At 42.4% G+C, this 16,948-nt stretch overlaps 2 protein-coding genes across 5 annotated transcripts in view; one reads left to right on the top strand and one right to left on the bottom strand.

The window, feature by feature from the left end:
• The window catches only part of CARS2 (cysteinyl-tRNA synthetase 2, mitochondrial), a 35,442-nt gene extending 31,878 nt beyond the window's left edge, over window positions 1-3,564 (top strand). Inside the window, exons 14-15 of the mRNA XM_030963340.1 lie at window positions 406-666; window positions 3,400-3,564. Coding sequence (XP_030819200.1) covers window positions 406-666; window positions 3,400-3,474 — 336 coding nt within the window. The 3' untranslated portion in view covers window positions 3,475-3,564. The remainder of the gene's footprint in view (window positions 1-405; window positions 667-3,399) is intronic.
• A 430-nt stretch (window positions 3,565-3,994) lies between these two features.
• Window positions 3,995-16,948, bottom strand: part of NAXD (NAD(P)HX dehydratase) — a 51,305-nt gene continuing 38,351 nt past the window's right edge. For all 4 annotated transcript variants that reach the window (XM_030966704.1, XM_030966462.1, XM_030966618.1 and 1 more), the window contains 2 exons: window positions 9,312-9,432; window positions 3,995-6,852 (listed from right to left, as the gene is read on the bottom strand). In XM_030966704.1, coding sequence (XP_030822564.1) covers window positions 6,702-6,852; window positions 9,312-9,432 — 272 coding nt within the window. In that variant the 3' untranslated portion in view covers window positions 3,995-6,701. The remainder of the gene's footprint in view (window positions 6,853-9,311; window positions 9,433-16,948) is intronic.

Below are 16,948 nucleotides of genomic sequence, written 5' to 3'. Positions count from 1 at the left end.
CAGCCAGGGAGCTGTCTGAGCTGGTGGCTAGGTTTCCCTTGCTGTGTTGGATTCCTGTTGCCAGGCCTTTCTTACATTAACTTGTCAGATCCCTTTTTAAGTTACCTACATTTCTGGCATATCCAAGGTTTCCTGTGGAGATGAGTTCCCCACTTGGGTTATGCTGTGTGTTGTGTTCATGTGAGAGCACTCTGCTCCAAGGTAAATGCTTTCTTGTGCAGAAAGATGCTGAATTACTTCCAAGTGTGACTCCACTGTAACTTTTTGTCCAACATTAGTGAGATGGTGCCTACCATTTTAATCCTACCAATATATGGAAGATGCACAACCAAGAGAGGTGGTAAAGCCTCACATTGCTATGGAGATGGGGTTGATTTTTTAATCTCAGATCTGTTTGATTTCTAGGTGGCTGTGGGAGGAGACAAGTCTGCAGTGCTGTCCAATGTCATTGAGGAGCTGGTGAGGTTCCGCTCCAAGGTCCGGCATTACGCGCTGGCTCTGCCCGAAGCAGCGGACGCTGCGCCAGTGGAGGGTGCAGCAGGAGCTCAGGGATCCAAACAGGAGCAGAAGGAAAAGAGGAAGCAGTTAATGCAGGAGAGAAAGCCCCTCTTGGAGGCTTGTGACAGTCTGCGTGGAGACCTTGCTGCCTTTGGAATCCACATAAAGGTAGAAGACAGTAACTCTCTTTGTGAGACTCACTTTTTAAGATAACACATATTTTTGTCCTTCATTCACCTTCAGCAGCTTGTGGTGTGGTGCCCTGCTCCCTGTGTGACTGCAGTAGCAGGAGGTAGAAATCAAGCTCTTGTGTGGCTATACTGCTGTCTTCTCTTCTGCTCCCCCTCAGCCTTGTGTTTCCATGCAAGCCACTGAAAATCTCACAATATTCAGAAATCTCTAAGTTGCCCAAGTTCAGTCCAGAAGGAAGGGTGTGAGTAATGTGTGCAGTCTTAAAAAAGATTGCAAAGGAACTGGAAAGTAAACCAAGATGACTTGTGAAAATAATGCTTTCCTTCTATCTACCCCACACTCCCCACCAAAAATAAGTCTTCTTGAGAAAGCCTTTTCCATCTTCAGCAGCTTCATTCCCAGTTGTTCCTGAGCCATAGGAACTTTGCCTGATTCCTGTACCGCTCCTCTCTCTAAACTGTTTTCTACTTTTAGCCTACACCTAATGCCAGTGTTCTTTTCCATTATCTCAGTGGCATCTCTGGCTCGGGAGAAGACCCTCTATGGCATTACTGCCTTCTCCTGGTTCCAAGGACCTGCATTACTTCCTTAAAGTGCTGCTTCTTCCAGTTCTCTTGGTCATTGCCCTTCTTGCCTCTGTGAGGCAAGGGTCAGTGTTGCTCCTTGAGTGCAGAATAATCCTCTGCATTCTCTCCCTCCATCCAGTTTAGACTGTCCATTTTTCCTTTCCTTGGGAATGGATGCTGGCAAGTCTGGTTCCATAGTTCTTCCAGTGGGAGGATGGAAAGCAGAGTGACATCAGTGAGTGACAGCACACATGGCTCCAGCTGCCAAGCCTGAGGGCTGTCACTTGTCACCGCTCCTGTTGGAGCGCAGCGTGCTCGGCGCTCTCCTCTCTTGGATGAGCGAGCGTCCAGCAAAATCCAGGGTGAGGGCCAGGGCCTGGTGCTCGTGGTCGTGAGCTGCAGCTGTGGAAGGAAAGGGAAGCTGCAACATCTACTTCCTTTAACTTGTTTTTAAATCCCCTCCACACTCACCTGCCAAGCAAGTTGCAAATCCAAACAACCGCGCTGAGACAAAGTCTTGGAGAAGCAGCCTGCCTTTTCATCCATTGGGAAAATGCTGCAGCTCAACCTCCATCCTTTTGCAGATGTTTTGGTTTGTTTTTAAGGGGATTTACATTTGAAAACCCCACAAATTAGTCTGAGCCAGGATTCAAACCATTCAATTTATTAAAAAAAGATTTAATAACCTGAAGCTAGCATAATCTGTCCCAGACTAGATTGTTCCAGAAGACAAAGCACAAATGCACTTAGGAGTACACACAGAGCAAGCATCCAAAGCTGAACTCCTGCTTTTTTGGCTGATACTGTGGAAGTATCTGAAGGTTGTTGTGAAGTTAGCCTACACCTTGCTTTTCCAGATCCCAGAGAGTCCTGCAAACTGAGTGATGCAGCTCTGCAGTTCCTCATACAGGCTCACCAAGGCACTTGTGCAACAAGAGACAGCCTACACAAAGCAGGGCTCTCCCCACCCTCTTGCTCATCATGAGTCTGCCTGGCTGGGTCAGCTGATGCCAGAAATGCCCTGGTAAAACAGCACCTAACAGGGGTCCTGCTTGCCTAATAATTGCTTGAGGAAGTTATGTGAATTTCTCATTTCTGCCCAGCCCCTCATTTCCACAAAATGTTTGAGCCTCACAGCATGTATGCATTAATGCCAACACACTGCCCTCTATCACATGAGGCTCAAGCAAGCCAGCAACTTCTGAAGTCCATGTGCAAGTGGAAAAACAGCACAACAGATGAAGCAGACAAGCCTCAGCTCCATCCAGTGCAGACTGGGAACCCCCCTGGTTTGAGGCAGGGCAGGGAGGGGGTGGCTTGAATAGAAACCTAATTTTTTTAAAAATCAGCTTTGCAGAAAGAGTAGTTTCTCCTTCAGGTTCTAGCTTGTGATTTCCCTACTCTGATTTCTTCTGTCAGGTTGCTCATTGCAAAGGATGTTGGCTTAAGTTACATATCTTGCAACAGACTGATTTAAAAAAATCCATGTTTCTTTTCATTGTGGCATGCTTGGAAGCTATGCTACCAAGTGAAATGTATTTAGGCATCAAAAAGTTTTCATTTTCATTTTAAAAAAATATTCAGCAATTCCAGCTGCTCTCATGACACAGCGCTCATGGAATGTTGCTGTGTGTCAATGCTCAGATTAACTTTTATTTTCAACCATTGCAAACAGCTGGTTCTAAATAGAATGTTCAGTTTAGCTGTTATATTGCCTTTCAAATATATGACTATATCACATAACAGAGACTAAAATCAATAGCTTCTGTCCTGAGTTCAGATCAGACATGTTCAACCATACATTCATATGTATTGAGTGTTTTTTCAGGAACATGAGCCATTGAGACTTGAAAATAGGATTGCATGAGTTGAGTGTAGCTACTCATGTGAGAGGCTGCACCCCTACTGCAGCATTCCATGCTGAAGAGGTGACATTTCGACTCTGTATTTCTTCTCTCTGAGCTAGGAAAATTTGTCTAGTTTTGTTTTACAACTCTGAGCATTATTAGGAGCAGTGGCATTCCTGTGAGATGGAATTGCCACCTCTTTTGCTTAACTGGAAGAACAGCTTTGCTGAGTGAATCTTGGTTAAAAAACCTGTGATCCAGTTGGGCTGGACTGACCTGCTTACTTTCTCTTACAGGACAGAGCTGCTGTTTCAACCTGGGAAATTGTGGAAGGAGGGCAGACAGAGAAGCAGACTGAGAAAAAAAGCTGATCCTTCATCCTTGGACTTGTTTTTTATTTCAGCTAGTTCAGCAACTGTTGTAAATACTAATTCTTTCAAAATAAAATCTGTTGAACAGAATGGCTAAAAAGGATAGCATGTAATTTGAGCAAAACTGTTGGCACTAGTACTTGGTAAATAAATACAGGCCTTGCAGCACAGGTGGTGGAAGCATCCACAATGCAAGGCAGCACAGGAGCAGCTGAGCTGATTTAACACCATGAGGCATGGGTCTGTTCTGCCCCAGCCCAAAGGCTCTGTCATCTGTCCTCACCCTGTGTTGCTGACCTGACACAGAGTTTAAACATTGTGAAGGCAGAGGCAAGAACTTAGGCCTGTGTTTAGGATGAAAACACTGAAGTTTTATGCCTATTGGTCTGACACTTCTGTTTCTCTCAGACATAGGAATGGGGGATACTTTTAATCTCGAAGTATTTCCTTATTGGAGTGGTGCTGCTTTGATCCTGTGAAACCTTTACCTGTAATATGATGGTATCCAGTTACCTGTAAGGCTTGGTACTTTTGTTTGCTTTTGCACAGAATACAAGGAGATTTCTCTAGCACTGGGAGCGTAGCATGCTCAGGATCTCTCCAGAATTAGGAAGATAAAATTAGGATATATATACATTAGTATAAAGTATATTTAGTTTCTTCCTGTTCAGTTACCTTTTTGTTGCCATGGTTGCTGTGGCTGTCGGCAGAGCCTCTTACACCTGAGGTGAGCTGTGTTCTAGGGCCTGTATTGATACAGGACTGGTACTTACCTGGTACCTGCACTTTCTTTAAATCAATTTACAAAAACGTAAGAACCAAAAACATGGGTTCATCTACAAGGCACTTGTGTGTTTTCAAAGTGTCTGTTCAAAAGGATAAAGGCTTTCTTTTATACTGTCGAGAATAAAATGTGTAGCTCTTTTTCTGCTCCCTTTCTCCATTATCTGTACTTCCAGAGAAGAGTGGGGTGTCTCCTCATTCAGCACTGGGGCACAGGTGCTTATTTGACTCAGCTGGTATTGTACATTTGCTCGTGGCAGTGTTGTTCCAGCAAAACAGAGTGAATGGTGAGCAGCAGCTCAGCTGCTGTGGGAAATGGGATCAGCACGCACCAAACGAAGTCCAGTCAATTTGCTATTATTTTTATTTCCTACCAAAAGAAACTGCTACATTTCCAGAATGTTTAAAAATTGTAACAATTTGTATACATTAGTGAATAACAGTTACAATTTCTGTGTAGCTTTAAAACCAACAGGGCATGTTGAAATCTGTACTGAGCTCTGTTAATTGATTGACTTCGCCTACTCATCATTTAGATTATAATACCACTGATGTTCTAATTACAAGGCAAAAATCAGTTATTTTAAAGGCAGTAGCTGTTTTAAAAATCAGTTTTAACTTTCTGATTTCATTTAAAAGTAGTCAGGTTTCTCAAATACATTTAAGGGGGGAATTAATAGCTTAAGTGTCCCCAAAGATGCAGACAGTTTACAAAACTGCTTAAATTAAACACTAAAACCTCATTTCTTTAGAGTAGTCTGTGAACCCTCATAGAGCAACACAAGCAAACACTTAAAAACCTATTTTAAAAATAGGTAACTGGTTTAAAAAGAAAAAGAAAAATGCATCAGGGTGAGGTAGTAGTCACAGTGCATCCATAAATACCAACTCTAAGGGCTGAAGGGAAATACTTGGAGTAGCCTTTCTGATTCTGGGTGCTTTCTGCAGGCAGCTATTGCAAGGAATGAGAACAGTCTGACTGGTGTGAGACACCACATTCCAGCTGAGAGCATTGCAGGGGTGGCTGTGCTGAGCAGGTGACATCCCCTGCAGGAACCGGATGCGTTCCGTGCTTGTTCCAGAGCTTTAATGAGCAGCAACTCTTGGAGCTGGAGTGGAGGGTCAAGGGCAGCACCCATTTAAATTTACTTTGCATGAACTTGCCTCCCTCTCCAATCAGGTTCAATCTCTACAAGCTTTGACTAAATCTCAAAAAATTTAAGGAATGGTCCTGTGTAAAATCCCGCAGAAGTTCTGCTTTACACCTAATGCCTGTCTGCTCTGCCAGTGTGCCAGATCAGTGTGGCCCTGACAGTGGCTGTCTGTCCTGCAAAGATAATTAAAAGCCTCTGTGCTTTTTGCTCTAAAAACTTCTGCTTTTTGCAGTGCTAAGGACTGCACCTGAAGCTCAAACACGGACCACCATTTCTGCTCCTGCCTTTGACTTGCAGCACATGCTGCCTGCACTCTGCTGTGAAGGTACAGGTACGAGCCCTGGGCTGCCTTTTGTTCCTCCAAGTTGTATTCCTGCTGGCTCATCGCTGCCCACCTACAGATCTGTGTGCTGGGCTGCTCTGAGCTCTACTCAAAGGCAGCTGCAGTTTTAGAAGCACTTCACTGTTCCATGATCACTGAGAGCTGAACCAGTTCTGCTGGGTATCACTGAGTTTCATGCCCCACCTCGTACCTCTCCAAATGACAATTTCACAAGTTCATTATATTGAGTCAAGACCAGATAAAGAAACAGAAATTTATTTCTTTTCCAGGCAAGCCTAATTACTGTTTAATGAATTTTACTGCCAAGACACCTATAGCATATCTTTATTCTGCCAAGGGGAAACCTTTGAAAAAAAAAAAAAGAAGACATTGCAGGAAGGGATGCCTTGTCTAAATGAATGCTGCCTCTAGGACCAGGAATGGGAAAAGGCAACTAATTACATTCAAAATCTACAGCAACTCTCATGCATTCCCTTTCCAAAGAGGCTTACTTTTTGCTTCTTACTCTACTAGCATGGCAAAAAATGAAGTGCAATAGCTAATTCTAGACAGAGGGTCTAAGAATGACAAGTGACAACCTTGGTGAAATCCAAGAAATTCAGCTGAGCTGGTGGAAGAATTTTATCTAAGTATCAAGTGCATTTTTTTTTGCTGTTCACACTTTAGTTATTGCTCAATAACTATCAAAAAGAACAGAGGAATACTTTCAGTTTAGTTTTATTATAACAGATCTGCAACTACAGCTTATTTCAGCCAAAACATTTTTGTATTCCAAACTCTTAAAAAATATCTACATTAATCATATTTTTCTATTCTTAAAAATAAAAAAATCTACCTAACATACCAATGCTGCTACAGCACTTGAAAGGGTGCATTATGTAAATTCTACGGTACATGTAATTACTCTTGCAGTCATTGTTCTTTTCTTCTTCTCTGCTGCTTTGGCTTCAGGTTTCAAAAAGTTTGTTAAAAGCTGTTCCAACTTCTGAAACCATGTCAGAGGCTGTCATTGAACGTCCGAATTTCTGAAAGGCTTGCTGGTTAGACTGCCTTGTAAGAGAGCAAGCTCCAAATGCAGCCACTAGAAAGGGATTTTGACTGAAAGGAAAGAAACCAAAAAACAACATTATAAAGAGAATCTCAACACTTCTGTGCAATCTGTGAGGTGGTGGACATCATCTTTATACCCATAAATGTTAGCATTGCCAGGAAGGCCTCTTAAGCAAACATGCACTGCAGAGCATCTTTGTCTGAATTTTTAAAATTAAATTCTTCCCTACCCATGGCACAGCATGTGATGAGAAACACCATCAGGGCCAAAGCACCCGAAAGGCCAACAGGCTTAAAAAGTGGGGAAGGTGTTCCATGTCTACAGTTTTACTGATGTGAAGCTTTATGCTTTCCTTCACAGGAAGACTGAAGGCTCACCTGACAGCCTTTCAACTCCTTTCCTCTCCATTCTCTGGGTAACTCCATTTAGTTTTTGTCTTGCAGGGGTGGGGGAAGGTCATGGGGACGCAGACAAGAGATGATTTTCAGCAGGGCCATAAAGACTGCTCCAGAGCCTTCATTAGATCAGCTTAAAAGGGGTACAGTGGCAAGTGAAGACCACAACACAAGCTAAAGCACTGCTGTAATGCCTCCTACACACTTAGGAACTGCCCAAGAGTGTGTACCCAGACCCAGATCTGCAATGCTGAACCTCCCCCAGAGAAGCCAGCACACTCCAGAGGCCACCTCCACTTTCACCTCCAGAGCATCTTTTCATAGGCTGGGCCATGGGAATCACTTCTGCTGCCTTGGAACAGAAAACAACTGCAGAACAGTTCAGCAGCCAGTGCTGTACTTCTGGTCTGGCAGATCAGAAACCTCACAAAACTCAGCCTCAGCTGAGCACTGCTGCCTGGAACACACTGCAGACCTCCTGACTCCTCTGCCAAGTGAGAGTTTTGTGAAGGATCCCAATGTAAAACACAGACAAAGCAGGACATGACTTTACAATTAGGTGCTACCTAAGCAAAATTTCCATCTACTCAACAAGGTGCAGGAGCATTTAAGGCACCTTGAGAGTTAATCCTGGATGCCCAAATGCTGCTCTGAAACAAGAGCTGTGTACAGGCTCCTGGGCTCAAGGCAGCCAAAGCACCAAACACATCAGCATCCTCTACTCAGTGAGGAATCCTGCCTCCTGTACCACTAGCACCCCTGAAAGCCAGCACAGTCTCAGAGCTTGAAAACCTCTCTGTACAGACCCATTCTGAATGCCAGAGCCAGGCACAAGCTGGAAGGACTGGCTGGACTGCCTGCAGTGCAGTCTCCAAGCAGATGCCCTGACTCACTGAACCCAAAAAGCTCCTCCTTTCCTGCAACACATGAGGTAGGCAGGATTGGTACAGCAGGTGTCTGTGAAGGGTCACCTTAACACCACTGCAGGAGACACAATGCATTGCTGATGCCAATTATACTTTTCCCTCATCTATAAAATAAAGGAGTTTCTGAGTGAGCTCTTTAGAAAAGCCACAGGAGCTCAAGTCAGGAAAGCCTGGAAAACACATGCTGTGTTCGCTAATCTCTCCAACAATTTAATACTGCTGTGCTGTACCCCATGCAAAAATGAAGTCACTCCTTTAATGACTTAAAACAGAATTCCTCCTTTAGTGGCAGCTGCAAATTCAGATACCCAGAATGACAGGGGAAACCAAGACTGTGTATGTTAGATTTCAGAATTTTGAAGCCTGGGGCAGCTTGTGCAGTGCCCTTGTGGTAACACAAACACAGCCTGGATAACTCCCAGGGACATGTGATACTGCGCACATGCAGCATCCCAAAGACTACAGGTCTGCACTCCCCAAGCTTCCATGGCCCCTGACTCACTGAGAAGAGGGACTGCAAGTCCCTGACTGCTTACATTCCTTTCAACTTTATTTGAAGCTGATGCTTTCACAGGAAGACTCCATGACTATCTGAACCAGCTAGTTCAGCAGGAACTGACATCATTTAACTAAAAAGCCAAAAGCCATCTGCATGGCTGCTTTATGTACAACCAAAGTGGACTGCCATTTGGCCTTAAAAGACTTACTCTCCTTGAAATTGCATTTTATTTACAAGTTTCAACATACCTGCCCCACTGAATTACATAGCCACAATGCAGGAGGATTCACCAAAATAGAAAAAACAAAGCAAAACAACATGTCTTTTGAATTACAGAGATGTTATTGCCAATGACTACCATTTATTTATCCTTTCTACTTTCTGCCAACATTCAACTGTTTTGAAAACACATACCTCATACAAAAATGTCCTTATGAACAGATCCAGAGGCTCTTCTTCTGCCCCAGATTTGGGAGATGGTTAGATTACTGAAGGGTTTGTCTTACTGTAATTATTACTGTTATGTAGACTGCTCTAGAACACCCTTATACTTTTTAAAAGTACATGGATACTTTCTTACCAAAATCTCCAATTTCATTTGGAAATTCATATAATAGCAGGTCTATGACAGCTGCTATAGGTGAACACAGACTCACAGCAATTACGTTATTAATTAATATTCATACCCATTTGTTTTTTCAGCTCCAGCAACAAATGCCCAGTGTGCCAAGACTCCAAGAGAACCAGAAAGGAGGTCCCCCTGTCCACCACATCTCCGGCTGCTTCCTTCGTGGCTGCACACAAGAACTGTGAACACACCAACCAAAACCAGTCAGGTGCTTTTATCCCTCTGCTTACAGTGGCAGCACTGCAGCTGCCAGGATTACCCTCTGAGGCACACAGCAACTAACAGGTGGGAGACTTAACACAGGCAGCAGAATACACTGAAATACATTGTTCTTTAAAAAAATGCATTAACATATTTTTAAAAATACTTTTCTCATTACCTTTTAATCCTTTGCACATAACATTGCACAATGTGCACACTTTTTCCACTTCACTCAGCCTGCACAGGTGAGTTTAGTTATTCATGTGGCATATGAGCCATCACCCCAACTGACCAGGTCCTTCCACAAAGCCATTGCACAAACATAACTGTGCAGGGTCTCTGACCTTCAGAGTTTGCCAATGTAAACCAATGTGTTTACAAAAAGCAAATGCAAAACAGAACTAAAAAATCAAGTGTTCTACCATATCCATCACAAAAACATTTTATTGAAACAGCCCTTTCCTTAGGCTTTGTAAAAAGAGTATGCAAGACCGATTTATTTTTGTTCTGCCGATCGACAGTGTCCTCACCGTCCCGTGTATGTTTCTGTCAGCAGTGTCACTGTGGATAGGCTGTGTCAGGACATCAGATGTTACATTTCTATTTTAAATATACAAAGGACCTTGAACAAACTGATCTCTTTGTGTAGCTTTAACTATGAGGAACACACAAATGGTTACACTACATTTAACTCCTTTGTTCTCCACTCTCAACAAGCCCAAGCAGGAAGCCTGGAGGACATATAAGGCACATAAAAAGAAAACAGCATCAATTCTGCTACCCTTCTCCAAACTCTCTTGTGGGTATGTACCTACCCTTAGCTTTTTTCTTGCTTGGCTCTGAAAAAAAAACCCAGGAGAAATTTATTTTCCTCTCCCAGAAGGATGGAAGAGCTGGCAGAATCATGACTGGCCAAGTGTGATCCTTAGCATCTCCAGTCAGCTACTGCAGGATTCAGGACTGTGCACACAATCCCTTGTGTGCTGCTGAGCATGCCAAATATACCAGCAGAGGATAAAGCAAGAGCAGACATTGCTTGGACAACAGCTCTTACCTCAAGCCTGGGCTCCGTTTCCCCAAAGAGCATAAACAGAGCAGCCCAGGTGTTTCAGAGGGAGTACTGCCCATATTTTTAATATTTGAAACAATTTTTCTTTTTCAAACTAATGGAAAAAATTTGCACAGAACTGAAGGACTTGCAGATACATCTTTCTAACTAGCAAGCAGTAAAAAACTACATAATGCCAATAAATCCCTTCCAGTCCACGTGCAACAGCAAATTGTACTTCACTTCCATTTCCTAGTGATCCTTCCAGCAGTAACTGTGGGGCTCCCAGGGCCAGGCAGTTGTGCGTGTTTGCTGCCACTGAGAGGGCAAAGATTCATTAGTCACCAGGAGCACAGCACCACTGCAGCCTTGCCAGCAGTTCATTTTCCCAATCACTCTTCTCCCCTTCCCCCTCCCCCTCTCGAATTAAGATTCTGGATGTGTTTCTCAGTGAGCAGTAGCTAATGTCAAATTTCACAAGTGTAATGCCCTTCTGAGTTAGCTATCTGAAGAAGGTATGCCCTTTTAGGCGGAGTGATTTATTCTTATTTTTATTTTAAACACAGTGCTTTGGAGAAATTACCTCTAATTCTACTACTTTGAAGATGCTATCTCACAGGATTTTCACTTTGAGGGCTTGAACTCCTGGCAGGAGGCAGGATGGAAATCCTCTGTTCAAAAGCTTTGGGCCCTTCTGACTGACAGCTGAGCACAAGCCCCTGCTTATTAGCTGTATGTCACCATCTGCCACTATTCTGTAGCCCCACAACCTTCCAGTCATTTTTGAGCTGTACAGGAAAGCAAGATCTCAAACTAGACCAATTATAATACTCTGCTTAAAAAAAAAAGAAAGAAAAAAGTGGTCTTTTGTTTGTGGTTTTAAAAAGTAAGTCTCAAATATGTGCAGACTACCTCACAGGCAACAACAAAAGCAGACCTTTGTACTCTGCACACAGATGCTGGAAAACAAATCCTTGGAATACTTTCAAAGAAGCAGAACTAGAGGAAATTCACTTGAATGAGGAGGGAGATATAACACAATTCTTGTGCAGAGGCCTGGCTGATCAAAGAACGTCTCCAAATAAAAGGATTATGAACATGACGACAGGCAATGGGAAAAGGATTTTAAAACACTTCTGAATTACAGCCATTATTAAGAGCTTTTAAAATCTAAGAAGGAGTCCCACAATGGCATCAAGACAAACTGCCATACTGCCGAACCCACACGGGATACTTTTCTCACCCTTCTCCTAGAACAGCAGAACAGAACTGCTGTCTTCACAGTCTGCCAGTGCAACATCCCCCAGTGCATGTCTGAGCCTGCTGTGAGGACAGTTCCAGCAGCTCCTTCAGGACCATGGGGATGATGCCTTTAGGTTGCACTGAGCAGTCACAACCAGTGGCAGTGTTACAAGACATAGATTAGCTGGACATGGCTGAATAGTCAGCTGTGATGCCAAGAAGGTGGGCAGCTCTGTCCCCTGGAAACGTGCACAAATCTCTGTTTATGTGGGGATGAAGCTGGCTTTGATGTGTTGTACATCATGTGTATCAGCAAACATAGAAAACCTGGTTCTTGGAAGAGCTGGGGAGACCAAGATGACTGCATATAGGTCAACAAGGAAACCACAAAGACTGAAATCACCACAGTGTGTCAATTTTGAAAGGGCAGCAGCCAGGGCCACTTAAGGTCAATTAGTCTGACACCAGTCTGGATCAAAACAATGGAGAGGTTCGGTTACAGCTCCACTGACAGGAACACACAGTAAATGCTGGTCAAGCTGGCTGTTACAGCAGGGTGTCCAGTTCTGTCTTCTAACAGGTCTGAGCAACCAAATCTGATGTCATTATTCCTCAGGTTAATGAATCAAGTATAAGTATCAGACAGTTTTTTAATGAAAACTGATTTATACCAAGTAACTCTCAAGGAAAAAAAAAATTACCCAACTCCCTAACACTTATCCATGCAGCACACATATACTATCAGAGGAAAAGGCTAGATGAAATAAAAATGTCATCACTGAAGAAATGCCTGCAAAGAGATCTGCTAGAGTCAGAACAGCCACAGCCCTATTCAACGGTTTCAACACAGTCTCAGCAAGTAAACATCACATAAATACTGCCAGAGCTTTAGGCAGCAAATACAACACATCCCTCACATATAATCACACGGATTTCTTGTGTATCTAAACCCATGGAAATAATTTGTACTGAAATGAGTGCAACAGAAACAAAAAATTGAAGGCTGTCACACTGACAGAATATTGTAAAGTAAAATTCAGGAGTTTTACGCTTCAAACAATTAAAATTCTGCCCCAGATTTTCTGGGTAACTATGGCCAAGTCATTATGGTAGGTCTGTGTTTAAGATATCTTCAAGAAGTGCTGAAAAGGGAGTGACAGTAAGATACACATTAATATTTGTGAAAGCATTCAGACCATGGTGTCACACCTAGCTGTATCATTGCCAAGTTTTAAGCTGAAAGAACTCCCAGCCCAAATTTTGCTGCTGTCAAAAGCCCAGAATTACCTATTTATGGGTACTGTATGCTTAATTAAAAAAACAAAACACAACAGTCTGTTATATAATTGAAAATAGCTGTCCTAAATAGCAGCACCATTTACAATGCCAGTTCCTAGATACATCACAGTTAGAGAACTAAAGCTTTTCTAACTACAAAAGATACTGTGTGTCTGCTTGTTCCTGATTCACCATGCTCACCCAGTAGTGAAATAAATAAATAAATCTCTGGGATGGTTTTTACTTTTGCATTTAGGGCACAGCATGTGAAGCATGCGATATTTTAGGTGTTCTGATGATGGTCAAGAAGGCTGAAGAGCCTACGTGAAAAATCACATTTATTGAGATGGCAGACTGAAAGACTGGAGATTTAAATTTTACTTCTGAATCTCAGATGTCCTGAACAAATTCCTTGCACTTGTTTTACTCTTACAGAGGAGGAGCATTATACTCACTCTAATGTGGTCAGGAATCCATGGATGAAACACGACCATTCTAACTTCTGATACAGCCCAACTGGATCGATCAGCTAACAGCCACCCCACACAACAAACACACTCCAGTTAAATTAAAAGGTTTAAGATTTCCATTTTCTATGCAACTAATGCGGCTACCAAGGATCATTTTGCCCCATCAATGCAAGATTTAGACCAATATCAGATTTTTAGTAAAATCTCTTACCCATGTACATCTCTGACCGAGCATGTATTTATAGTAGTAAGAAATTTATCTTTTTCCTTTTGCAAGTAAGTTCACAAAAGCACATAGCTGGAGATCATGGATTCCCAGGAACGTGTCCCAGAGTGCATACAGACAGGGAAACCAAGTTTAATGACTTTGGCTGGAGAAACAACTCAACTGATGTGGAAAATGTAAGTTGGCTTTTATATAAAGGGTGCTTATACTTTTTTATTCCCTAATCACACCTTTAAAACTTAGATAAGTCCTTGAGTGCGAGATAGAGCAGTCAATTTAAGTTGAGATGAGAATGACCCACGTTTTCCGTTTGTTTTGTTGGACAGGCACAGGAGCCAGGGCCAGGTGAGCAATGCCAGGGAGAAGCTGGCTGGGCTGCACTGCCAGAGCCAGCAGAGTGGCACCAGGGACAGCAACCATCACCTCCCCATTCTGCCCATTCTGCAGAAGCAGGACTGCAGACAAAGGCGCTGCCTCTCAGTTACAAATCTCTCAGTTATAAATCTAGGTGAGACTTGCTCAGCAGCTGTGAGTGATCCAAGCAGTGACAAGCTTCCTTTCCAGCTGTGTGGGGAGATGAATGGCTGGAATTAGAAGCACCACTTGGGGACTTATGGCAAAAGTTGGCTTTTTAGCCCTTAGCCAGTACTCAGTATTCTGCCTCATATGCTTCCTTGCTTCTTTTGATCATAGCTGCAGCTGAGCAACTGGAGAGAAACCAAATTTGGCTACTGGTTCCAGGTGGCAGTAGTCCCAGGCAGTAGCAGGATGGTTCCCATAAAGCCTGCCTTTTGGAAGGGAGGAGGGTCAAACACAGAAAAACTCACTGTAATGTTTAAAAACCAAAATCCAAATACTCTAATTCAAGGACCTAACCAAATTTTAAACATGTTAGGAACCAGGCTGGTATAACCACACTTTATTATTGACCAGTTCTCCAAAGAATAATAAAAAGATAACCTTAGAGAGCTGTGCCATAGTGAATAAAAGCTGACTTACCTTTTACCCATAGGCTGAGTACTCATTCCTACCCTGGTCAGTGATGGCACTGATATCACCTACCAAGAGCATGGTGAAGCTCATCTTTGTAGAGCAGGGAATCAACAACTGTAGACCAAGCTATAATGTGAAATTGCAAAAGGAAAGAGAAAAAGAGTATATAAAACTTAATTTAAAATCTGGGTGATTACGTTCACAGGCCAGTTGGCATCTCCCTACTGAAATGGAGAGAAATTTTAGAAAAACCTCCTTTACACTGGAGGGCTGCTACTGCTTTCACAGAGGCCAGTATGACTCTGAGGCCATCTAGTCTGACCTGTGAAAACAAACTTTAGAGGTCTCCAGACACTTCAAAGTTGTGAATCGAGCAAAGTTTCAGGTATGTGGCTGTACTAGTTAATTTGTCTAAATCTTACTTTGAATTTATTAAACTTCAGCTTCCAATCAGAATTTATTGAGCCTCTCTGTGTAGATTACAAAGCTTTTTGCTGAGAGTAATTCTTCAGCAATACCTGACACTAAATCACCTGGTAACCCTTTCTGTCTTCAGACAGCAGAAATAAACTGTCTACTGCATTTCCTACAGACTCATGAACAGAACTACTGTGAAAACAACCATTACAATCACTCTAAGCTATGAAGCATTCACAAACCCAGTCTTTCCTACTGCAAAATTTGGCATCTTCAAAAAGCCTTCATTCCTCAACAACTAAGTATAAAAAACTAAAGTTACATAGTTAAGTTTGCAATTTCCCAATTTCTGGTTTTCCTGGAGAGCACTGAGGCTTACTTTTCTCTCTTTTTTTTTTTCCTGGAAAGCACACATGCAGTATTTTCCCAAAGGAGAAAGTTTAAAAGTAATATATGCAAACTACAGTGTCAGTATGCTGAACACAGGAGGTCAAACAGGAAATGCCTAATAGGCAGGGCTTAAGCACTACAAATGGATGATGACATGACAAATAAAAGGCCAGAGGAGTACACAGATCTTTTCATAATGTTTGATTGTGCTCAGAGGACACTGGCCCGATCCAATAACCTTGGATTTCCCTGATGTATGTAGTCTTAGCTGAAAAAAAATGACATCAGATCAAAAGAAGAGACAGATGAAAAAGAAGAGCAAAAAAACCTTATGAATTCGAGGTCAGTGACAGGACAACATATTCCAGCACACAGTAGAATCTCCTTTCTCAATGTAATTTTGCATTTGAGAAGCTTTTAAAAAAATGACCAGCACATCAGACCCAAAGAACATTGTTAAGAGGAAGGTGAAGTCTGTAGTTTCTGCAAAATTCTCAAGAACCTTCTTCAAAGTCATGCAAACTCTAAAAACAGTTCTTGTAACAGACACTATAACCTGCTTTCTTAGCTCAGCAATGCTGCCTGTAATGTCTGTAATCCAACAAAGCACCAGTGATAGCACCAAGGTAAGAACAAGAAAGCAGCCTACAGCTGGACATCAATCAACTGGTATAAAGGCACAGAACTGTTTTTATTTCAAAAACAAAAGCCACTTCACTAGTAGAAGAAAATACCAGAACACAACAGAGACAAATAACAAGGTGGGGAAAAAAATAAAACCAATAAAAAACCCCAAAAGCTCACAAGACATACATGAACTTGTGCCACATATGAACATTCAAAATTGAAACTGGAAAGAACTTCACTTGTTTCCTGGTTTTTTTTTAATCCTGCATGAAAAGAGATATTGGAGACCTGTCTTGTCTCTCCAGCAGGTGTGGGGATGCAATTATCTCAAGAGTAATAGTTCAAAAGAAGAACAGACATATACTAGGTAATGTACTTCACCTAAAGTGCTCACCCAGTCTTTGCAACATTCATTTAAAAAGCAACAATCCTGTATAAAAAGAATATTGTTGACATAAAAGCAGAGGAAGAAGACAACTACAATGCTCTAAAGCTCTCTAGCTGGCATAAACTGGAGTCAAGACATTTTATTCTCCAGCAGAGTTCATCCACCCTTAAGCCTGGCCTGACTGTCCACGGTTACAAATCAAGTCTGCTGCAGGTGCAAATATGACAAAAAATTCTTCCTGTGGGGAAAGCTGGGTACTGTGTGAGGAAGTACATCTTTCTTTCCCACACAGATGTAACCATATTGCTTCCAGGTCCCACCTGTTGCACAGTCTGCTACAGTATCTGCCCTAAGAGGGTGCATGGGAGGCGGCTCTGCACAAACCAGTTGTCACATTACATCTGCTTTTGTGTTA

The sequence above is a fragment of the Camarhynchus parvulus genome, chromosome 1, assembly GCF_901933205.1.
Source record: "Camarhynchus parvulus chromosome 1, STF_HiC, whole genome shotgun sequence".
NCBI classification, from domain to species: domain Eukaryota; kingdom Metazoa; phylum Chordata; class Aves; order Passeriformes; family Thraupidae; genus Camarhynchus; species Camarhynchus parvulus.
The sequence above is the reverse complement of the archived record's forward strand: the minus strand, read 5'-3'. Positions and strand labels throughout refer to the sequence as shown.